Consider the following 25,697-nt stretch of genomic DNA (forward strand, 5'->3'; position numbering starts at 1 on the left):
GAGCCGATCACTAGCCTCCTGAGGCTTCCTTATTTCTTTTATTTAGTTCCGCTTATCAAGTGTTCATTCTTTCACAACGTCTTATCCTCATCAGTGAGTCAGTCATTCAGTAAACATTTATTAAGCAACTACTATGTGCCAGTCACTGTACTAAGTATTGGGAATGCAAAGAAAAGTAAAAGATAGTCCTCAAGGAGTCCCCTCCTCTTCCAGGTAAGGACAATGTTTGGAGGGAAAGGTCTCTCCCTAACCACTTCTATGACTCTAATAATTTTCACCACCTGCTTTTATCTAGCTTCTGTTCTATAATGTCCTTTATGAAATGAGGTGACCAAAATTGAGTTATTCCAAGGAGAGGTCAAACCATTAATTTATTTCATGCCATCTGAGCACATACCAGATTCTTCCCTCTCCAGGACATCCTAATGTACACATTCACTTTTTTTGACTGTGGTTGAACCCTGAGCAAGCATCTTCATTAAACTGTCCACAGTGATTCATAGATACCTTCCCCCAGAGGTTACAGATAATTCAGAAACCATCAGCACACCAGGGACAAGTAGCTGAAATTGGTTCTTGCAGTGTTTGTTTGTTACCTTTTACTTGTCTACACTGAATTTCATTTGCTACCATGAGGCTCAATAACTGGGGTCGGGTATGTCCTTTTGATGTTCTGCCACTCTTCTCACCTCCTGACTGGTTGAAACATGCACTCAACTTAGTCACTCACCATTTATAATGAGATGACTTTTCTACATTATATGGAAAGCTTGGAAAACTCCATTAAGGAACTAACTGTGCACTGAGGGAGGATAGGACAATCATTTACAAAGAGGACACAGGAACACCTCCTCACCATCATCATGACTTACATTTAGATAGCATTTTAAGTATTTGCAAAGTATTTAATACATATTTTCTCATTTGATCCTCACAACAACTTTATGAAGCAATTTTTAATATCTATTGTACCCATTTTGTAGATGAGCCAACTAAGGCATAAAGAGATTAAGTTACTTGCCTAGTGTTACATCACTACTAAGTGTTTAAGGCAGGATTCAAATACAGATATTCCTGATTCCAAGTCCAGGGCTCTATCCACCATATCCCCTGTCCATTGCCTCTCACCTATCAAAAAACAGAGTCAGGGCTTAATGATCTATACTAAATGAGAAAGAGGACTGAAGACATAATGTGGAGGCCTCTGAGCTTCAGTTTCTTCTTTTGCAAAACTGGAAGCAATAATATTCATAGAATATTTCCTCACCTGCTGTGAGGAAAATACATTGTAAATTTAGCTTGTCCTTGTGATTTCATTGAGGAAACTCCCACCACCAAGAACACATTGGCACTTCTGTATCTTGCAGCATTAGAAAGGAAGAAAGATGATAAGTAACTTACCTAGGGCCACACAGGCTGTCTAGGCAGAAGCAACACTTGAACCCAGATGTTTCTTTTTTCTTTTTTCTTTTTTCTTTTTTTTTTTTTTGTGCGGGGTAATGGGGGTTAAGTGACTTGCCCAGAGTCACACAGCTAGTAAGTGTCAAATGTCTGAGGCTGGATTTGAACTCAGGTACTCCTGAATCCAGGGCCGGTACTTTATCCACTGTGCCACCTAGCCACCCCCGAACCCAGATGTTTCTGACTCCAAGGTTAGCCTCCTATCTACTACACCATAGGAGCTCTATTATGTATAGTATAAAATAACAGAGAGAAACAGTGGGGCATGGTTAGGGTGCTAACCTCAGAGTCAGGAAGACCTGAGTTTAAATCCTGCCTCTGGCACATACTGGTTTTGGGACCCTGGGCAAGTCATTTAACCTTTTAGTGCTGTAGGCAGTTCTCTAATACTATAAGTTGCAGAGAAGGGGTTGATCTGCATTGGAAGAAAGGGGTTTCCTCATTCAGGTACTTCCTGTGGGAATGAAATCACAGGTCTAGTACCAATCCTATAAAGCAACCGATCATCAAAACTAAATTTTACTTGGTTTGTCATCAGAGAACAAACACATGCATGCTCATGTCTACTCATCCCCAGCATCCCTGGCCTGGGCCCTGGCTCTGGCTCTGCTTCTAGCTTGATCTATTAGACACAGTGGAAGAGTGGTACCTGCTGGTGCAAAGAAATGCCCTGCACACTGTAAGTGAGGATGGACTATAGTTCAAAGGAGAGAGAAGAGCCATATGGATTCAATCCAGAAAGGGTTCATGGAAGAGGACAACCTGAGGAATTGCTTTGGAGGAGGGAGGGGAAGGAAACTGTAAGAACAGAGGGAAGTGGGTCATTTCATATGGAGGGAATGATATATACAAAAGCACAAAGATTAGAGTGATCAAATCAGGTAAGAGAAGAAATCTTTTTGACTGGAGTTTATAGTAGGAAGTATAATGATGGAAGATGAAGGATATAAGGTGAGAGCGAGAGTTCACTGTAGGCAAGGATTTCATCTGATAACCTTTTTTAGTATTGGCAAACCTCAGTGATACTTTTAGATAGCTGGTGATGCAAGATAAAGAATAATAACCAGGGTGGGGTGAATGGGAGTTTTGTCCCAGAGTTCCAGCATCAAGGAGGGACATGTTTCTTCTCTGCATAATTTCCCTGACTTGCTGCCCCTGGTTCAGTTTGGGACAATCCCCTGAATAGACAGGCATTCATAGACAGGATCAGAGGAGAAGGGGCATCGACATCTCTAAACCTATATTGAAACAATTTCCTGTTCTTTAAAATAAGGGTATTATGATGACATCCAGGTTCTGTTTAAGTCTTTCCAAAAAAAAATCTACACCTCCTGAGATGTTCCAGTCTCTCTTGGGAAACTAAGACAAGGGTGAAATGAGACTAGTGTTTCTCAGAACAAGGCTACCAGCTACCCAGAATCAGAAGCACCTTCATGTACAATGTCTCCAAGGCATCACTTACAGCTCTCATTAGATGGGCGAGGGCACCCTCTGGGTGTCTGGGGCTCCATTGAAGTGGCTTTTAAAAGTCACCTGAAATTCGACAAAAATCAAGTCTTTGGAGAGATTAAGGGGATCGAATGATTTTGGGCTTGAGGTTTACAGAGGGTTTGAATGCAGAGAGGTTCAGGGGTGAACAAAGCTTAAGTTTCCCTTCCCAACTTTCCCTGCTCACTTAGTTGGCTCTTGGGAATCCCCTGAAATGAAATATGAGACTCATCAGGACTGGTTTAAATTGGTAGCCTTTAACATCTCTTCCAGATCTGAATTTATGGTTCTGGGTTTAGTGAAGGGGGTGGGGAGAAACTTTGGATCAAGCATAGATTGCAGATGTGTATGTGGAGAAGACAAAAATCATCTAGTTTTAAAAGCATTCAGAAAACATGCCAGTGCTCCAATGGATCTCAAACACACTGATGTCACTATCCCCTATAATGATATGAATCTCAGCCAATGCTTGCCTATACATTCTGAGTAACTCTTCTTTGTGGGCTCTCATTAATATAGAAATAATAACAATAGCTAACATTTATATAGTGCCTACTATGTGCCAGACAGTATGCTAAGTGCTTTACAATATTTATCTCATTTGATCCTCACACCTGGGAGGTAGGTGTTATTATTATTCCCATTTGAGAGTTGAAGAAGCTGAGGAAAACAGAGGTGAAATCACTTGCCCAAGATCTGAGGCTGAACTCAGATTTTATTTAAACTCCGGTCTTTCTCACTCCAGACCCTGTGCTCCATCTACTCTGCCATCTAATTACCTTAATAAACCACAAGAGAGTCCACCAAAAGTTTGGAGGGTCTTCTTTTTTCATTGCATGGGTCCCAATTGAGCACCCACATTTTCTGCTGGTTAACTCTCACTCTATGTGAAAGGCTAACTTTTCATTCTGGTCATATCAGTATATGATGATATCCATTAATCTTCTGTGTAATTTCTTGGGCATAATGTATTGTGTAGGTAGATGGTAGGGTGGATAAAGTACCAGGTCTGGAGCCTGAGAGACTCATTTTTCCTCAGTTCAAATCCAGCTTCAGACACTTACTGGCTGTGTGACCCTGAACAAATCACTTAACTCTGCTTGCCTCAGTCTCCTCATCTGTAAAATGAACTTGAGAACAAAATGGCAAACCACTCCAGTATCTCTATCAAGAAATGGGGTCATGAAGGATAAGACACCACTGAAAAATGACAACAAATGCAAGCCCTGGATACACAAAGATAGGTAAAACCAGTCCATGTGGAGTAACAACATGTAAGTAACTAGGTCTGTTCAAGATATATACAAGTAGGAGAGCAATTTGGAACTATGCCCAAAGGGCTATAAAGCTGTGCATACCCTTTGACCCAGCAGTACCACTATTAGGTCTTTTTCGCAAAGAGATCAGAAAAAAGGGGAAAGGACCCACATGTACAAAAATATTTATAGATGTTCTTTTGGTGGTGGCAAAGAATTGGAAATTGAGGGGATGACCATCAATTGGGGAATGACTGAACAAGTTGTGGTATATGAATGTAATGGAATAATTTTGTGCTGTAAGAAATGATGAGCAGGAGGATTTCAGAGAAACCTGGAAGGACTTAACATGAACTGATGCTGAGTGAAATGAGCAGAACCAGGAGAACATTATACATAGTATCAACAACATTGTGTGTTGATCAACTGTGATATACTTGATTCTTCTCAGCAATACAATGGTCCAAGATAGTTCCAAAGGACTCATGATGGAAAATACTCTCCAAATCCAGAAAAAAAGAACTGTGGAATCTAGATGCAAATTGAACCATACTATTTCTATTTTTTTGTTTTTCTTTTTTGAGGTTTCCCCCTTTTGCTCTGATTCTTCTTTCACAGAATGACTAATGCAGAAATATGTTTAATGCGATTGTACATATATAACCTATATCAGATCGCTTGCTGTCTTGGGGAGAGGGGAGGGAAGGGAGGGAGGGAGAAAAATTTGAAACTAGAAATCTTATAAAAACAAATGTTGAAAACTATCTCTACATGTAACTAGAAAATAATAAAATTCTTTTATGATTAAAAAAAGATATATACTGTTTCATCAAGGAAACACCCCATTTCTTGAAGAAACAAAGGGGGGAATGTAATGATTGGAATGATGCCACCTGCTGGAGACTTACTGTAGGAAGGCTCCAACATGAGGAGAAGGCCTCTGGGGGCAAGGCCATGTGGCTTTTCTTTGGCATCAGGAAGTGACATTTGCTCATGGGTACTGTCTATCAAGGCTACCAGCCAATCAACTTGAGGAGTCTCCCATTTCTGGGAGGAGGACACGAAGTAGGAAGCAGATGCTGGCTGAGGGGTTCTCTATCTTTTGGTTCCTGACCTCTCCACGGCGGGTTGGATGATGGGGTCTCTTAGAAATAGTTAGATTTTTACCTTTGTCTTTGATCCTAATGCTCTTTAATAAATACTTAAACACTTAAATACTAATAATTAAATAATAGCTAAAGCTTATAATTTATTGGTGACCACTCATTAGATATTTTAGACAGACTAGCTAGAATTTTAGCCCCTTACAATACAAACAGAAGGTACTCACAAAAGAAAGACCCAAGAATCAAAGGGGTATGGAAAATAGTGATAGGGGATGGGAAATAGCAATGGGGGATAGGAAATAGTGATGGGGATGGGGAATAGTGATGGGAGATGCGAAGGGCCTTCTGCATAAGAGGAGATTTGAATTGAGACTTAAAGAACTCCACGGAGAAAAGAAGACAGAGGTAAAGGAGGGAGAGCTTTACAGGCATGGGAGCAGGTAGTATGAGAGATAGAGCACTATGAGGAACAGCAAGAAGGTATACGTAAGATTATGTGGTAGAGAATGGGGTTAAAGACACCAGGAAAAGGTAGGAAGGGAGTATGTTATAGACGAGTTTTAAATACCCAATAGATCCTGGAGTTAATAGGGAACCAGTTAAATTTTATTGAGTCAGGGACAGGGCGACCAGGTCAGCCTATACTTCAGAGAGATCAATTTGAGAACTGGATTATAGGATGGATTGGAATGAGGAGTGATTTGAGGTGGGGAGGCCAATAAGAAGGATATTGTAGTAGCTAAGGGATGGGGAATAGCTGAACAAGTGGCATATGAAAGTAATGGAATACTATCGTGCTATAAGAAATGATGAGCAGGAGGATTTCAGAGAAACCTGGAAGGAGTTACATGAACTGATGCTGAGTGAGATGAGCAGAACCAGGAGAACATTTTATACAGTATAAACAACATTGTGTGTTGATCAACTATGATAGACTTGACTCTTCACAGCAATACAATGGTCCAAGATAGTTCCAAAGGACTCATGATGGAGAAGTGTCTGTGTAAATGGAGAAAAGCCTGGGAGAGATGCTGTGAAGGTAAATTTGGTAAGATATTGGATATGTGAGGTGGGAGAATGAAGAGTCTCAAATGTCACTGAGATGGCAGGCCTTGGTGACTAGGAAAACGGTAGTAACTTTTGGGAATTCTTTTCATAGAGATGACAATTGAACCCATGAGAGATGATATCATCTCACAAGTGAGTATAATAAGGAGGGAAAAGAAATGAGGGTCTGGGACAGAGCCTTGGGGGACACCCCGTATGGAAAGCATGGCATGGATGAAGAAACAGCAAAGGAAAATAGGAAGCAATGATAAGAAAAATAGAAGAACCAATTTATAGCTGTCATGAAAACTTAGAAAGGAGACAGTATTCAGGAAGAGAGGATGAACAACAGTTATTGTGTTCTTTATAACCCTACCTAGCATACCCGTACATGTGTAAGTCTCTAAGGAAGAGGTGATGAATGGATCAAGGGCCCAAAAGGTTTTTTGGAGGGATATATAGGTCAGCACTATGCATAAGAAGACTTATACACTGTGCTCTGAACTATTTGATAAGGATATCTGCTACAATTTTCCCACCACTAACCTAGTATGGTTCTTGCCTTCCTCTTCTTCCTGCCTTAAAATTTACATTAGAGCCTCCTTGCTGAGCAAGAAAACAAAGGCAAAGATAGAATCTCCAGAAGGCCATTATGAAAATTCATGTTGTCCTTACCTTAATCTATTAGCATCAATATTTCATTAGTTAGTTGATGTCATGGAGGAAGGGGGAGGGGAGGAGAGGGAGACTATTAAATAGGAATGTTTCAATTTGGGAGATAGCCTGGGGGATAACACTGATCCAGAACAAGCCCTGGGTGTTTTGGAAAGAGAGATGGAGTAGCCTTGTAGGGGGAACTAGGTAGCTAGTGGGGATGGGGGGTGGGGAGAGAATCAGGAAGCACCTAAGCCCATACTCTGTTTTATCTTGGAAAGAGTTCTAGATTCTGACTGTCTGCCATTTAAGATGTATGCTATTAGGTAATATGCTGAGCCTTTCTGGGATTCATCACTAAATTAAAAGTTTAGGCTATAAATCAGGAGATCTTACCCTAGGGTCTATGAATTTATTTAAATTTTTTTCACTCTATTTCTCTTTTTTAATTTAATGTTTTACTTTTCCCCATTACATGTAAAAACAATCTTAACATTCTTTTTTTTCTTCAAATTTTGAGTTCCCAATTCTCTCCCTCCCTCCCTCCCTTCCCATTAACTCTATTTCAACAGAATGGTTTCTTTTATTTTTTATTTCATGCATTTACAATTTCTTTTTCTGAGAGGGGGCCTTCAGTTTTCACCAGACCACCAAAGAGGTTCATGGCACCACAAAAAGATTAAGAACTCAACTAGATGATATCCCAGGTCCCTTCCAGTTCTAAGGCTTGCATTGGAACACAACCTAAGCACTTGGGAATTATATGGAATGTAGATTTTGTTGGGGATGCTGTGTGATGTATATTGTATATAAGGAATAGAGGGGAATGACTAGGAGTTGGAGGCTGTTGCAATGAAGTGGCAAGGTATGTATGTATTTGTGTACACAACTGGAGGAAGAGATATAGAGTGCAGAATGCCTAAAATTCTACAATTTACCATTTTATCAAGTCATGGTGGGCCCTTACAGGGACTACTTTGGTCTGTTTTGATTCCATCATATGCATTCAGAGACTTTACATTGCAAATCTCTCTTTAAAACGTTTCTTAAATTGTCACTCCATTTGCAGAGGTCAGGCTTGCTTCTTTGTGCACAGCCCCTCAGCTTCTCTCCTCAGCTTACTCCAGCCCTTGAAATGAACCAGGCTATGTTTTATTCATAGTAATGCTCTGCAGCTAGTTCAGTGATTCCCTTCTTTCTACATTGCCAAATGAGCCCTCCCTGATCCTGGGAGTTAATGCTGCTCTGGCAACCATTCCAGTTGTTTGTAACAAAGAGAAAATGGAGCACTTCTCACTGTTAATTTCTCTTCAGATGAACTTCCACCTTCTCATCACCCCAATCTGGATGTCTTCACAATGGTGGTTTACCTTTATTCCTTACAGAATATAACTTTAAAGAGTAAAGATGTTACTTGCTTGGAAATCCCATATCCATTCGATGCCTGATAACAGCTAAAATTATGCCCCAATTTCCCCTTGTAAATGTTGTTATAAATAACCTTTAAGTTGGGACACCTGGGAAATTATCATTGTTTTTTTTTTCTCCTCTTCTAAATGTATTGGACTGAAAGGGCACAAGGTACAATATTTCTCTAGTATCTTAATGAACTAATCTATAGAGCATGATGTTGAACAGATTATGCAGACTCCTGTCAGCCATCTTGTTATGTGCAATGAGAGGCAGCAGATGGATGAGGGACTGGAAAATGGCATACTGTGTCCACTATCCCCACTTTACTCACAGTTCTAACTGATGGTGATAAATTGACAATGAACAATGATGAAAGCAGCCCCATCTTTAGACTCAAAGGACAACAAATAAATAGAAAAGCAAATCATTGTAACAATCCTTTTGCTATCATTTGCAACAGAAAGGTATTAAACATGAAATATATTCATTGGAGCAAATCCAGATACCAAATTGTGGTCTTTTCTTATTGTTAGAAAATGAATAATGATTGATACTAGGAATTATGCCTGCTCAATATCCCTCCTTACCTTTGTCTCTCAATCCCTTGTTTCTTTCAAGAGAGTTCAAATGCCACCTACAAATATGAAGACTTTTCTGAACTCCCAAGCTTCTAGTTCCTCCAATTATCATTTACATGTTTTGTATCTATTTTAGATATATCCTGTATGAACATGTCTTTTCTATCAATCAATCAATATTTATTATGAACAAGACACTGTACTAAAGACTTGGGATGTAAAGCAAGGCAAAAACGTGATTGTTGCTTTTAAGGAGCTCCTGTCCTAATGAGGGGAGGGGACTGTTTTCACTTTTGTTTACATATCTATAGCACCTGGCACATAGTAGGTGCTTAAATAGATGTTTGTTGATTGGTTGATCTAAAAACAAATTGCATCAATCAGACATTTTTCCTCGTGATGCTGAAACACTCTAAAAATAGACAAGTGAAAGTAAGAAAGAAAATCTGGGCTGAGTTTCCTTGCTGTGAATATGAACAATCGAATCTATTAGTTTTAGCAAATGTCCTTGAAGGTACAACTCACCACACTGAGTCCTTTGTAAGTTTAGGATCTATTTTTCCATCTTCATCCAGGAAGATGTCCAGTTGCAAATTGGCATTATTATCATGGGCTGAGAAATAATTGGTGATAATTCTGGCAGGTATTCCAAGGCAACGAAAAACTAGGAAAAACCAAAATAAAATAAAACAAAAAAACCTTGAACTAACCATTTGAAATTACCATCAGACATTAATAAACAGAAAGGGGAAAAGTCCTGTTTGATAAAAGTACTAGTACAGCACCATAATAAAACATTTTACTACATGGTTTTTCCTTAAAATATTCCATTAAAGAAGGGAAAAAATCAACTATTGATATATAGCAGGTCTGGTTTCAGGAACTGAATGAATAGGGCTAATCCAAAGAAAGATGAGTTAAATGGACACCTCTGACTTCATAGACTCTCACTTTTAGAAATAGAATGGACCCATCAGGTCTTCTTGGACAACTTCCTCATCTTATAGCTCAGGAAACCTGGTGTTTGTGATTTATCCTATTGAACAATCTTTAAAATAAGCCCATGGAAGAGTTAGGACTAAAACCAGGCTTCTCTTCTTCTACACTACTTAGAATAGAGGGGCCAAGTTGGAGAGCAGTGGGAGATAAGGTTGGATAGGTGAGATGGAACTATTTGATGTAGGGCCTGGAATGTTAATCTGATATTACATTGTATTTGCTGCTTCTGGTGCTATTATTACAAACACCTAACAGTTATATATCACCTACCATGTGCTGGGCACTATGCTAAATGCTTTACAAATATCTTATTTGATCCTTTCAAAAACCCTGGGATATAGGTACTATCAGTATCTCCATTTTATATTTGAGGAAACTGAGGCAGACAGAAGTGAAGTGATTTGCCCAAGGTCACACAACTAGTGTCAGAGACTAGATTTGAACTCAGGTATTCTTTACTTCAGGGCCAGGGCTCTATCCACTGTGCTGCCTAGTTGCCCCAGACAATTAAGTAAGTTCCTTGAGGGCAGGGACTGGTTTTTGCTTCTTTTTGTATCCCCAGCACTTAGCACAGTGCCTAGGACATTCTAGGTGCTTAATAAGTGTCTGATGAATTGAAATCGACAATACTAGATAATAGGGAGCCACTGTAAGTTGTAGAATAAGAGAGTAATACAATGAAAACACAATGGGAGGTACAAAGGGTCACAGATTTAGAACTAGAAGGGATCTGAGAGGTTATTTAGACCAACTCCATCATTGTGAAGAAAATGAATCTGATGCTGTGTGAGAAGTTGAAACAGAATAGTTTAATAACAGAATCCTGACCATTGTTAGAAAGTGTCAGTGATATAAATATAAAAATATTTCTCAGTCTACATAATTTTAATTACTATTGTACTCATATCAAACAGACTTTCTGATATGCTAATGAGACATCTTTGAGAATCAAAAAAAATTATTTGGAAGTTAGGGTTTTATAGAGCCATTATCCAGTGGATTTTTTTTCATCTTTGGCTGGAATTCGCTTTGGTGTCTCTCTGTAAAGGATGACACTGTAGATTCATTTTAATCGTTTGATAATAAATTACTTGGATGCATCTTCTGCCATATGTACCTATTGATTAAACTTAATTCAAATGCCCTCCCTGGCTACCAGGACTTGAGCTATCAGGGCTCATTGAAAATAATTCAGCTGACAATTTTAAGATTAATGACTGAGCTTGCTTCTCTCTTTTGAGATTGGTTAGCATATTTAACCAATGGCTGTCCATCCCCATTCAATAGGATAACCTTGGAAGTATGCAATGGAGGGCACTATCAGCTGTCAAACTCCTTAAATGACTTAATCCATAACCTCAAAACAGTAAGAGAGGTTGGGTCTTCCTTTTCATTCACATCTTCACCTCTCTGTTGATTTACAGTGGCTTTAAAAGCTAAAGTTTTGGAATCTTCTATTCTATTCCTTGAATCTTCTTCTGACATGCTATGTTCAAAATAAGAATGACTCCATAGGTATCAACCTTACTTATAATTGGTATGGGAGGGAAGGTTGAATTTGAGGTTCTAGCCTCCCTTTCTTGTTACTTTTTTGTGGTATTCCCTATCATAAGGTGCCCTCTCTCCATAACAACTGTTTGAGGGCCCTCTAGATCTCTTTCCATTCCTCCTATTAAAATGTGCTCATAGGAAAAGATCCTATCATCACATTCCCATTAATGTATAGATGACCAACAAAGATGAAAGTATCAACATGGTTTGCATTTTCAAAGTCAAAGTCACAAACCAAAGACATTAAGTTTCTATAATGGTATAATTTCAGGCATCATCCTTCTAAGGGGGAGGTAAAAAAGAAATGAGGGGGTAATTATATTCTTGGCCTTGTTGAAATAATTTCCCAGAAAACCCTACTCACTCTCTTCTTAATGGAATTCTACATTCTATTGTAATTGAAGGAAAAGGGACTTATGTCTGGTCACTTCCAGCTGGCATACTTCCATGAAGCCTAATTTCCAAGGATTGTGACAATCCATGTGGAGTAAAGAAAGACAGAGGGGAAATCCAGGAGCCAATTAATGACATATCCCTTTTTTGCCTCCAGAATAATTCTGAACATATATAATGCATCTATTGGTCACTGGATACTTCCACCCAGCCTGCCCACCTAGGAATAGGACTTTGAGGTGATCAGATTAAAGAGTCCATAGAAAAGATGTATTTCCCCCATAGATTTATTGACTAATTCTTTGACAGTTACAACCTTTGGTAGAAAGTGGACCATGGCATTGTCATATATCTCCTTGCCAGTGAGTATAAAATAGCCACTAGTTGAAAAAAGAAAATCCATTTGATTCCCTATTCCTTGAAAATTGGGCTTTCCTCCTTTGTAAAAATAATAATCAATCAATCAATAAAATTAATTCAGTATTTTTTTAAAATTAGTGATCTTTCAGAAATGGTCCCCAGCCTTAGGTTGCTAGTTTTCTCCAAGGCTATGCAAATAGCAGAGAAAAGAAAATTCATTTCCAACTCATTGATCTTTATAGCAGCCTTATCAACCTCTCAACTAATAAGCAGTGAAAGAAATTTATTTTCTGTACATTTCTTTTACAAAAAAGAAAAAGCAATACATGTGCTAAAGTTATACAAACATTGTTTTTAAATGGTGCAGGGAACTAAAGAGAATTATTTTCTGCTTCCATCTGCTTTCCCTTAGAGAACACAAGACATAGCAGATAGGAGAGTGTAAGGGAAGTGGGGAGACACAGATTATGCTTGAGGTCATACTACCTAATTGCTCAGGGACTGTAGGCAATTTATTTAACCTCTTTCTCCCTGAGTCTAGAATAAAGTCATCACTACCTGCCACTACCCCTCCCAAAGCAAGGGAAAAGAATTAATTGGATAAACCATCAACACCTGCCCCAACTTTTCCCTAGGAAGGTAATGATAAGTAATGAGACAAACTTCATTCTTTGGTGTTTGTTTGTTTAAACCCCTTTTTAAAAATTTGTAGTTTCAGAGATTAAAAGGATATGACTTTTTATAACTGCATTCCCATTTGGTCTCCTTGGCCCAATAGTTCTCCAGATGTATACATGTATAGAGAACTGGGCTTTAAATAGGTCAGCATAATCTTTGTGTAAAGAATTGTAAAACCAAAGAAACCTAGGAACATAGTTGGCATTTCCATTCTGTATTGACTATATCTTCAAATATTCACTACAGGAATGCTGGAGAAACAACACTGGGAACCTCTCTTTTCTAGGTTTCAGATAAAATGCTGTATGATGAAAATCTCCTTAATTATTTTTTTGGTCTGTGCCTATTTTTTTCATTGGGCAGCTATGTGGTGCAGTAGATAGAGGGCCAGGAGTCCAGACTCAGACACTTATTAGTTGTGTGACCCTGGGCAAGTCAGTTAACACTGTTTGCCTCAGTTTCCTCATCTGTAAAATGAGCTGGAGAAGCAAATGGCAAACTACTACTCCAGGATCTTTGCCAAGAATACCCCAAAAGGGTTCATGAAGAGTCATGCAAGACTGAAAAACGACTAAACAATTTACTTCACTGGTGCTGAGCATTCCCTGGTATGAGACTCCCTTTACTGATGCAGACCAGCCACTCATCTATAACTTATAGTCTTAGAGACTTGCCTTGGGGAACTGAAAGGTCAAATAACTTGCCCATGGTCACATAGCTCGTGTTTGTGTAAGAGCAAGACTTGAAGGCAAGTCTTCTTGACTCTAAAGCTGGCCCTCTATCTGCCAGGCACAGGACCTCTTTGAAATTCTCCTTTTCACTCTAAATAAATGTTGTTTCTCCAGAAAGTCTCACTTAGATACTTACAAGTGTTGAGGACACCAGCAAAAACCCAGCACTGACCATACTGTACTGGATTTCCAGAACTATGATATTCCAACAGAATGTCGACACTCCCAGTCCAGGCAGAAGGAGGCACACCATAGGCATATACATTGTCCCAGGATCCAACAACAACCCCTTGATCATCTTTGGAATTGATCTATGTGAAATATGGAAGGAAGAAAACGTGTTGAGATTAGTATTTTGTCAGGGGAGTAAAATATACTTGAAATATAGGAACAGTAAGTGGACTTCAATATACAATATTAATCTTCTTATATTCATCCCATATGCCAGTGATCCCAAACCTCTGAGGGCTGATGTACAAACCCCTTTGCTCTACCATCTTTTCCCCCATTAGAAGTTCAAGCTATCCATATTTATCACCCAATTCAAAACCTGGTGGCTCTTATCCATATGCCCCCCAAAATGGTTTCCTTCTTAATTGCTAGTATTTATATGGTCTTTCCCTAGTGCTATTACAATTAATAAATTATAAGCTTAATAAAATAGAAGCAGCTAGTTAGCACAGTGGACCTGAAGTCAGAAAGACCTGAGTTCAAATGCAACTTTGGACAGTTACTAGCTGTATGACCTTTGGCAAGTCACTTAATTACTGTCTACATAATTTTCATCACCTGTAAAATGGGGCTAATAATAATAATAATAACAACAATAATAATAATACCAATTTCCTAGGGTTGTGAGGACTAGATTAGATAATATACAGTGTCCCAAAAGTGTTAGTGAAGTCTTCAGGTTAAACTTCACCCTATATTTGTAAGCCCTTTGCAAACTCTAAGCTAAACAAAAACAAACATACAAAAAACAAGGACTAAAATGTTAACTCTGTGTCTTTAAGAAAGAACTAGTCAGGCATGGCAAGGATGATATATCTATAATCCTTACTACCAGGATGGCTGGTACTAGTGAATCTCTTGACCTCTGGAGTTCTGAGATGTGGTACATAGGACTAAGCCAATGGAGTATCCATCTGGCATCAATATTGGAAGTCACCAGACTGCCTAAGGAGGAGTGAACAAACCGAAGTTGGAATGGATCAAGTCAGATTGTCTGTGCCAATTACTAGATGGGCCACTGTACTTCCTGCCTGGGCAAGATAGGGAGACCTAGTCTTAACTACAAAGGAAAAACCAAATGAATGAACAAAAACCAAAACAAACCGAAATAAAACAAATATACCCCAAACAAAAAAAAAGTATTTATTTTTGTCCCCCTGTCAACATGCTTGAAATTATATTACCTTCTGCCCATCTTTTCTTCATTATTTCTTTCAAAATAAAAGAGTTAATAGAATTGTAGGTTTATATAGAGAAGTTAAAATGTTATCCAATCCAATGTGTATATTAGGTATCATAGTGGGCTGAGAGCTGGACTCTTTGGTCAGAGAGAATTGAGTTCAAAATCTGTCTCAAACACGTACTAGTTTAGGACCTGAGCAAATACTGTACTCTCTCTCAGAGTCAGGTTCCCCACATGTAAAATGAGGATAATAAAAGCATCCATCCCACAGGGTTGTTGTGAGGAAGAAAGTGCATAAAGTACTTTGCAACTATAAATGTTAATTATTGCTATTATCATACCATTCCCATGATTCCACTGTATGTCACCTCATCTAGGCTTCTGATATTCTAATAGGTTTCATATTTGCTGCCTTTCATGGCACCATACTAATATTATATTACATTAATATAGCATCATCTATTTATCTCTTCTCCAAATGTTGGGCATATAAATTGTTTCCTTTTTTGCCACTGCAAAATAAAGCAATAATAAATATATTTTCATAGCTATATCCTCCCCCCACTTTTTACTTACTATATTTTGGGGTTGGAATCCTACCAACAGAATTATTGGGTTGAAAGTTATGATCAGTTTTGTGACTTTTTGTGCCAGATCTGAACTAAAACATTGAGCTTCTTGATAGCATGACAGCGTCCAGGCATTCCCATCTCTAGATCCCCTTTTACACAGCTTCCAGAATAATCTTCCTAATACACAGATCTGACCATGTCATTCCCCTATTTAAGGACACTCAGAAGCTCCTTGGTGAGTACAGGATAAAACAGAAACAAGTCAGCTTTGCACTTAATTTCCTCCACAATTTGGCACTGGCTCACCCAGCTAAACTTATTTCACATTTCTCCCCTGTGCAAACTTTACATCCCAGCCAAACTGGATGATTGACTTTTCTCTAATGTTATTGTGTATTCTCCTTCCTCCAGGCATGCATTCATTCAGGTTATGTTCCATGCTCAGCACATATTCCTTCCTCACCTTCACCTGTCCTTCCTTCCTTCCTTCCTTTTTTTGATTCTTTTTTTTTGTTTGTTTGCTTTTTGTTTTTGTTTTGTATGGGGCAATGAGGGTTAAGTGACTCGCCCAGGGTCACACAGCTAGTAAGTGTCAAGTGTCTGAGGCTAGATTTGAACTCAGGTCCTCCTGAATCCAGGACTGGTGCTTTATCCACTGCACCACCTAGGTGCCCCCACCTATCTCTTCTTTCAAGATTAAATTCATGTACCACCTCCTCCACTTTCCTGATCACTCCACTTTAGAGAGCTCTCAGGAGCCTCAAATTTTCCTAGATCACTTACAATGGATCCTACCCTTTGTTCTTATCACATTCTCCCCTTGTCTCATATATATTTGTGTATATACTATACCTTCCCTATTAGACTTTAGGTTCCTTGTAGGAAGAGGTGGTTATTTTTCATCTTGTAGAAGACTCAGGTCTTCTTGACTCCAAGTCCAGCACTGTGCTACTTAGCTGCCCCTAATTAACTATGAGCAAGTCACCTAGCTAGGTAGCCCAGTGGATAGAGTGCTAGGCCTGGAATCAGAAAATTCAACTTCCTGAGTTCAAATCTAGCCTTAGACAAATCCAGCTGTGTGACCCTGGGTAAGTCACAACTCCATTTGCCTCAATTTCCTCATCTATAAAATTAGCTGGAGAAGGAAATGGCAAAAAATTCTATTATCTTTGCCAAGAAAACCCCAAATGGGGTCATGAAGTATCAGACATGACTGAACAGCAACAACATATCACCTAACCTCTCTGAGAAAATTCCTTCCGTGTTGGGAATACTTATTCTTCTACATACTTGTACATATGTATGTACAAGTACATATGTATATGCATGTATAAGCATAAGCATGTTAAGTATGCTTAAGAATAAGTATATATTATGTGTGTGTGCATACATATATACATATGCATATATGCTCCTGTATAAAAACCTTTACATATAAATATATACATAAACTTTTTTTTTACAAACAAGAGAAACATCTTTTAATAATTAATTATATACACTTGAGTTTCAGAGTTTTGCTACCTCCCTTACAATCCTCATTCTGTGTTCTGGATATGATGGTGGATTCTCAAAGGCTCTAGCAGGTCCTGCTTGCTTGAAAAGACTGACAGACAGATATGAGGACCAGACTAGATAAGTTTGGAGAGTCTTTTCACTCACTAGCATGCTGGCCACTAAGGAATAATAATTATTAAATTTTTTTGGACATAGCAGCTCGTGATATGGATATGGTATCTGAAAATCCTCAAGACTATTGAGGAGTTGGGGACAGTCCCTTGTCAGGTGAGGAGAAGTAGGACAGCTGGCTATTGATCCTTGGGCTGCTCAGCATGAGAACAGGGTCAGAGAAGGTTGAGGCTTTGGCCAGATTTTAGCTCAGAGCCCCCATTTCTTGTTTTTAGATCCCAAGGAAAGAGAATCCGAAATGCCTGGAAGATGACAAACCAGAATGGTGAGGGCACTCCAGACTAAACTAAAAAAAGATTCTTGTAATAACTATGGATGTTTAGACTGGAGAAGAGAAGACCTGGTTGATACATAAACTTTTAAAATAATATATTATGTAAAAAGGGTATTCTTATTTTTTTCCATGTAATAGAGTGTGTAATTCTCAAAGTAATATTAGAATCAGGGGCAGCTAGGTGGCACAGTGGATAAAGCACCAGCCCTGGATTCAGGAAGACCTGAGTTCAAATCCGGCCTCAGACGCTTGACACTAGCTGCGTGACCTTGGGCAAGTCACTTAGCCCTCATTGCCCCCCAAAAAACAAAAACAAAAACAAACAAAAGATAACATTAGAATAATTGTTTAGGCAGCTAGGTGGTGCAGTGGATAGAGCACGGGCCCTGGAATCAGGAGTACCTGAGTTCAAATCCGGCTTCAGACACTTAACACTTACTAGCTATGTGACCCTGGGCAAGTCACTTAACCCCAATTGCCTCACTAAAATAATAATAATAATAATTGGTTTACAATAAATTCCTGACTTTGACATGGAGACAAAGGCATCTAAAACACAGCTTTTCATCAAAAATACCTTATCAAAAGACGATTAGGAGATTTCAGTGACTAAGAAGGAGATTTTAGGAACTGTCTCAATGACCATATATACCAAAAATATTTTGGTATAGGAACTTCATGACAAAATTTTAACATTTTGCCAAAACATATAATTTCTCTGGGACATCTCCTGGATTCAGAGTATTGGTAAAGTAAAAGTCTATTGACCAAATGGATTACATTGCTAAATTTGCCCAATGAGCCAGCAGTCAAGTGCTCACAGTATATAACCTTTCCTATACATTATTTTCCAAGAGAGAAACATACTTTTTAATTTGGTTAAAAAGCTAACAATTCTTTTTACTCTCTTTTCTCCTGTGTAACAAATGAAATCATGCATGTAAAAGTATTTTCTAAGCAGCAAAATTGTAGATATAATTAAGGGATTGTTGGTGTTGCACCTTTAAAGAGTGGTAAATTCTTCAAACTTAAAAATTAATTGTAAATTCCTTAAATGATTATCAGATGGAATTTCAATCAAATGTCACTTATATTTGCCATTTGAATCATAAAATTTTAGAGCTAGAAGGAATCTTTAAAAAAAACTCTAGTGATCTCGTTTAACTATTTAAAGTAGAACATTCTAGCCTATTCCTACTCAATTTCATTAATGTAATTTTCAGTTGCAAGCCTATTTTGACAATTATAAATTAGACCAATCAAATATTTATTGAGTGCTGAATATACCAAAAGCCTTTTGAGTGACATGAATAATTACAAAAGAAGGCTTTTGCCATCAAAGATCTTGCAATCCAGTGAAGAGGTAAGGTGATAAATGAGAATAACTAAATGAAGAATTTAGACTATAAGGGTCACCAGAGGTCAGTGGCCTCAGAGATCCCAGGTAATCAAGGAAAGCCTCATAGAGAAGGTGGGATTTGACTCGGACCCTGAAGGATGGTAAGGATTTAGATTGGGTCAAAGAGGCAGGGGATGGGTCTGTACATAGGGGTTTTTTGGTGGCAGTGGTTGTAAATTTTGTAAATTAGGTGAATGGCATATAAAAAGGAAAATATATAGGACATCTGAAAGATAATGAGTAGGTTAGTTTGGTTGAAAAACAAAAAGAAATAAAAAATTTGGAATAAGAATAATTTTTTTTTTCTCATCCAAGTTCATGGACCCCTTGAAATCTCTCCACAGACCTCCAAGATGGCTCTGGACTCCAGGTTAAGAACCCATCTTAGAGTACTAGTGAGAAAAAGGCTAGAAATTGGTCAGTCAACAAACATCTATTCATCTCCTACTATATGCCAGGCTAAAGAGACACAAAGACAAAAGTGAAATAACCCTTGCTCTTGGAGAGCAAGAGGTAAATTGGTTCCATTGAGGGGCCATGGAAACATTTAAAATGAAACTACACCTTTTTGGGGGGGAGGGGGTACAGTCAGTATGTTTTCCAACACTACCTGAGTGGTCTAAAAGGCTCCAAACTGTAGTGTCCCTCCCAAATGAGGCCATGGCATCTGGTCAAAGAGAGACTGTTTGATACTCTAAGGTCCTTAGTACAAACATCCTATGCTCACACATAAAAAATTATTCACCTTATTCAACCTTAGGGACATACTTTTTTAGTCTCTTTAATTTGTGACTGGCCATGAGCAATAGGTCTGATGCTAATTTCTCCTTTCTCTTGTCTTCATTGCTTTCATCCTTCCTAAAGTGGACAATCTTCCTCAAAGCCACATGGAATGCCAATTCTGAATATTAGCATCCATTCTTAGCAAACTTAGGGAGATGTTGCCCTGGGAGCACATAAATGAGAGGATGTGAAAAATACCAGGTGGAAAACACCTAAGGCACGAGAGCATAGACTTCTTAAGTCATGTTTCAGAAGCTCTTAGATTTTGGGCAAACTGTCTACTGAAAGGTAGAAAGTGCTTATAACTGTGGTGGCACTCCCCGAAGGCACCCATTTTAATGAGCTTTCTCCACAGAGTCATTGCAATTCCCCATTTAGACTCACCAGGACTCTTCCATTTGAAACTATGTTTATTCACTGCAAAACAAAGGAGAGACCAGGCTACTACACTAATAATTTGAACAGATCTAGAGAGTTGAGCACTTTGGCTGGGGCAATTTGATTTGACCCAGCTACCTAGGCTGAATAAGTGAATAATTGCAAACTTATTCTTTTGAGAACAACCATTACATGATTGGATTGTTGAATGGTCAAATCTTTTGAACTATCTTCATAATCATAATCTTCATGGTCATCCCTGCAGCTGAATTGATTATATAGCAATATGAATCTATTATTAAGAAGGTCATAATGATAGGGCATACTACGCCCTTATCACATGGAGTATATAGACAATTTGTTGCCTGGTACTCAAATGATCACCTCCCTTATCATTCAGAAATATGAGTTCATACCAGGTAAAGTGACAAAAGCCATGCTAATGACTAATTTTTTAAAACAGATAGCCATTAATTAGCACAACTTTTTATAGCAGCAAGCTGAACCCAATCAGTTGAGGCCATAGGGAAGAGTATGGAAAAAAAAATCTCTTCCTACAGACCTTTTAATTATGTTAATGCTGAACCATTCCCCTGTTGCTAGATAAATCACAACTCTCATTTAAAAGTATTTGGCTGGATTAGCTACTGTTTTCTAATTAGAAAATCGACTTCCAGAGAGCCCAGAGATTGAAAGTGATAAGTCTTTCCTGACAGACCCAAAGGGTTAAGGTGATATCAACCTTCTTAACCAGGGAGATCTGTTTGGGGAGGAACGTTTCAAGGACATGCTATTCCTTCTTGCGAATGCTAACCATCTGAATGACTTGCTATGGAGGATTCAATGTGTTATGGTATAATCACCCTTGATCTTGGGTCTGTCTTGACAGGTTGTAAGCTCTGGTCCTGTCCAGATGAGATTCAGAATACCATTGTAGAATGGACTTTCACGTCTACCCCAAAATAGAGTTGATTTCTAGGGAAACCATGAAATGGAACCAGCCTCTAACAATAACAATAATTTAGTGTTTATATTATACTTTAAGGTTTGAAAAGAGCTTTATGCCTGTTATCTCATTCTATCCTTTCAGGTGGTCTTGCCTGGCCAATATAATCTCTCTTCGCCCTTCCCTTCTTGAAGCTTGTACTACCCCTTGGCTGTTTGGGGTCATATGAACTTAGTATTTGTTGTTCTTCATGCCTATTATTTCCCTAGTATAGGGAACTGGTGGTGGTAGAAGCCCCCTCTATTGACACATATCAGCAACTCTACAAGGCAGAGGGAAATGGATTCAAGGTTGGCTTCAGAGTCAGGAAGACCTGGGTTTAAGTCACTCAAACTCTCAGAGCTTTAGGCAACTCTCTAAGAGTATAAATTGTAAAGCTTAGAAATATGGCTAGATAATCATAGGAAATATTAAGTCAGGTATACAAAAAGGGAAACATCCTAAAACCCAAGTCTAAAAGAAATCTTAGAGACCAGATACATACATACATGTGGCTAAATCTAACTATATACTTGGTCCATTTCATTTCTTTGGGGTCATCTTTCTCGTATCCATACTAGGACCAATGTTTCTAGGTTCTTACCATACAGTGCCATGCCATATGTTAATTTTGCATTACCAGACCAAATGTTTCAATGAATAATAATGATGATGATGATGGTACCTGACATATTTTCAAAGTACTCTATAGATATTATTTCATTTGTTCCTTTAAAAATACTATGATATCAGTAATGTCTAATTAGATATATCTCAGCTGCCATACAATATAGACCAAGAGACTACAAGATGATAAGTTTCTTGAAGGCAAAGTCCATGTTTCATTCAACTTTAAATCTCTCTTAACACAATCTTACACACAACGGACAATGAATGCTTGTTGATAACATGAATGAATGACATGATATGACATAAACAGAAACACACTTCCAATTGAAAAAGAAGTGATAATTATCATTAATTTTTTGTTGGTTTTGCATGGGGCAATGGGAGTTAAGTGACTTGCCCAGGGTCACACAGCTAGTAAGTGTCAAGTGTCTCAAGTCGGATTTGAAGTCAGGTCCTCATGAATCCAGGGTTGGTGCTTTATCTACTTCGCCACCTAATCGCCTCTTATCGTTAAAATTTTCAGAAAGGTCAGATAACCTATAGGTGTTCACAAAATACAACCATTTGGAAGTTAGCCATATAAAGCACTAATCTAATAGGTCCTTTTAGGACCTACATATTCCATTTCTTAATATATGTACTTGTAATATGTAAAATGTAAATAATTTAAAGTATTTTTCATGTGCAAGTGAAATCTCTTATGATATTTTCTAGCTATATTTTTAAAATTAGTGTGTTCTTTATAAACATGTTTTTAGGAGTTATGTTCTGGAATATCACAACTATCTTTCACACAAAGGTTCACAACTTTAAAGTCATCTGCTATTCCTTACCCCATGTATCCAATCAGCTGCTAAATCTTGCTTCTATCTCCCCACCACTTTCCACATCTGTACCCTTCTCTCTACTCATGTCTATCAACCTAGTTCAAGCCCTCATTGCCTCTTGGCTTTTCCAATAGCTTCCTATGGTCTCCCTAAATCAAACCTCTCCTCTCTCCAACCAGTCCTTCACATAGCTGCCATACTGATTTTCCCTAAAGTGTGAATTTGACCATGTCACCCTCCTACTGAAAAACTCTCCTTGTTGTTTTGTTCAGTCTTCTTCAGTCCTGTCCAAATCTTTGTGACCCTACTTGGAGTTTTCTTTGCAAAGACACTGGAGTAGTTTGCAATTTCCTTCTCCAGCTCATTTTACAGGTGAGGAACTGCGACAAACAGGGTTAAGTGATTTTGCCCAGAGTCACACAGCTAGTAAGTGTCCGAGGCCAGATTTGAACTCAGGTCTCCTTGACTCTAGGCTTGATGCTGTTGTATCCACTTAGTGGCTCTCTATTATTTCTATCCATAGTTTATTACAGATTCCTCTCTTTGGCATTTAAGATCCTTCAAAACCTGATTCCAAACTACTTTTCTAGTCTTACCATGTTGTACCCTGTTGTGCATTCTACAGTGTAGTCAAACTAGCTTCCCTCACAAATAAGCCACTATCTCTCATCTCCCAAGCCCACCTGCACACACTACTCACTTTCATCTCTTAGAATCCCTAGCTTCCTTCAAAGCTCAGCTCAAGCATTATCTTCTGCATGTAGCCATTTCCTATTCCCCAGATACAAGCTTGTGTGATCCTTCTCTAAATTATCAAATATTTTTCTATTGATTTTGTATATATTTAAAAAACTATTCATACACATACATGTTGTCTCCTTGAAAGAATGTATTCTCTCGGATGGCAAAGACTACTCCCTTACACACACACACACACACACACACACACACACACACACATATGTAATCAACTCTGTTACTCACCATATCAGAGACTCGTTTGGACAATCATTTATCAAATTGATAGGAAACAGCAATTAAAGTAAAAGTAGAGCTGGAGACAGGGAGGGAGAGGTTGAAGGAAGGAGGTGGGAAGGAAGGAGAAGAATTGAGACAGAAGGAAAGGTAAATTGCATAAAGCTGTCATGCCACATTCTAAAGGGCAAAAAGTGTCCTGCTCTGTTTCTATCCATTAGCTGCAGGATGCCTGTCCCAGGAGATCAGAACAACAACCAACTTCACGGCAGGGAGGGAGCACTGAAAATCATATTCCCATGCTTCAGAAATAGACTGTGATTACAAAATAGATGTAGTATTGAAACCTCATTCTGGGAAGCAATTCTGGAAACACAGACACTGAGATTGACTGTGATTATTGCATTCAGGAAATGGCTTGTAATAAATGTCTGTGTTTCTCCTAATAATACAGGGAGTGAAACCATAAGAAATTTAAGCTTCACAATTGAGAAACCTGGCTGTTTGATTGGAGATGGAAGCATGGTTACTCCGCAGGCTTTTACCCTAAGAAAAAGACTCTTCTTCTATTTGGAGTAAGGGTTGATTTGCCCTAATGTTCCTGGAATGCAAGGGTGGGTGAGACATCTTTCCTCTTCTGGAAAAAGAGAATCCACAATTCAACAAAGTCCACAAATATTTATGAACCACCTACTCTGTGCTAAGCATTATGCTAGACACTGAGAATTCAAAGATGAAAAATATTATTGCTCTTGCCCTCAAGGCACTTCCAATTCGTAGTGGGGTGAGGCATGCACATAGATAAAATATGAGTTAGAATGAGGAAGGGGCTCCAAAGAGGTCACATGGATTTATGAGGGGTCAGGGAGTGTAGAGTGTTCTTTAGCTGAGAGGATCAGGGAAAGCCAAATGGAGAAAGACCCAGCAGAACAATGGAGGGATTTCAATAGGTGGAGAAGTGAAGAGAATCCATCACAAAGAAAAATGACTACACACATACAATACACAACAGAAAGGGACATCAGATGAAAAATGGAGACTAGTTGTATAGTTTGACCAGCCACTAGAGTGCATAAAGTTTAAAGTATAAGATAAAAACAAATTCTAACCTTCTATATAATGAGTTTCTAATTTATATAAAGGAGAAATACTAAAGGATTTTGAACAGGGAAAGTAACGTGATCAGATTTGTCTTTTCTTTTTATTAATTGTATCCTCAGTGCTTAGAACAGGACCTGGTACATAGTAGGCACTTAATAAATGTTTAGTGGATTGGACTTGTGTATTTGTAAGATTATAAAACCAATTATATTGAAAAATAGTTATCAAAATATTATCTTAAAATAAGATCACAGACCTCAGGGTAAGAATCTCTGCTCTCAATCTTTTAAATATTCCATTAGTACCAGTACAGAGTTTAATGTGTCAATCTGTTAACCTTTACCCTTGCTTCATGAACATTCAACCTGATTTTCTGATCCTAGGTCTCCTGGATGATATAGTTTGTGCTTTTGGGAGGTGTGGCTACATAGTAAAACTCTTTCCAGTGATAGCGGAAATGAAGCTATTGTCCTGGTCATGCTTGATTAACTTTAGCATTTAGATTACAGGGGTCTGACCCACATGGTAGAAAAATCACATTTCTTCCAAAGGGACATTGTGGTTTGTTGCAGAATTTGGAATTAGGAGAGATATGGATTTGAATTCTACCTTTGGCATTGGCCAACAGTGGGACCTTAGGTATGTAATATAGAAGACCTCTGAGACTGTTTTCTCACCTGTAAAACTTGTAAAATCATAATATGCATTTTAGATAATTGTTGCAGAAATGATATAAGATTTTATATACTTCTGATACTATATGAATATAAGCCATTAATTGATTTATAAGCCCTTAAGTTGCAGTCCTCAGGGGCAATGAAAGATCAGTCTAATACCATAGAGGCAACAAACTTTTTGATACTGATGATCCTCATTTAATTACCAATAATTAATTGGAGTCAGTATTTCCTCTTGTCTCCCCCTTTTAAATGCTCCTTGTCTTCACCATCAGCAA

At 38.3% G+C, this 25,697-nt stretch overlaps 1 protein-coding gene across 1 annotated transcript in view; it reads right to left on the minus strand.

Annotated features, from left to right (window-relative positions):
* Positions 1-25,697, minus strand: part of F13A1 (coagulation factor XIII A chain) — a 206,146-nt gene that overhangs the window by 59,526 nt on the left and 120,923 nt on the right. Inside the window, exons 7-8 of the mRNA XM_043968344.1 lie at positions 13,852-14,026; positions 9,529-9,667 (exon numbers count right to left, since the gene is read on the minus strand). Of these exons, the coding sequence (XP_043824279.1) occupies positions 9,529-9,667; positions 13,852-14,026 (314 nt within the window). The remainder of the gene's footprint in view (positions 1-9,528; positions 9,668-13,851; positions 14,027-25,697) is intronic.

The sequence above is a fragment of the Dromiciops gliroides genome, chromosome 1 (assembly GCF_019393635.1).
Source record: "Dromiciops gliroides isolate mDroGli1 chromosome 1, mDroGli1.pri, whole genome shotgun sequence".
Classification (NCBI taxonomy): Eukaryota; Metazoa; Chordata; class Mammalia; order Microbiotheria; family Microbiotheriidae; genus Dromiciops; species Dromiciops gliroides.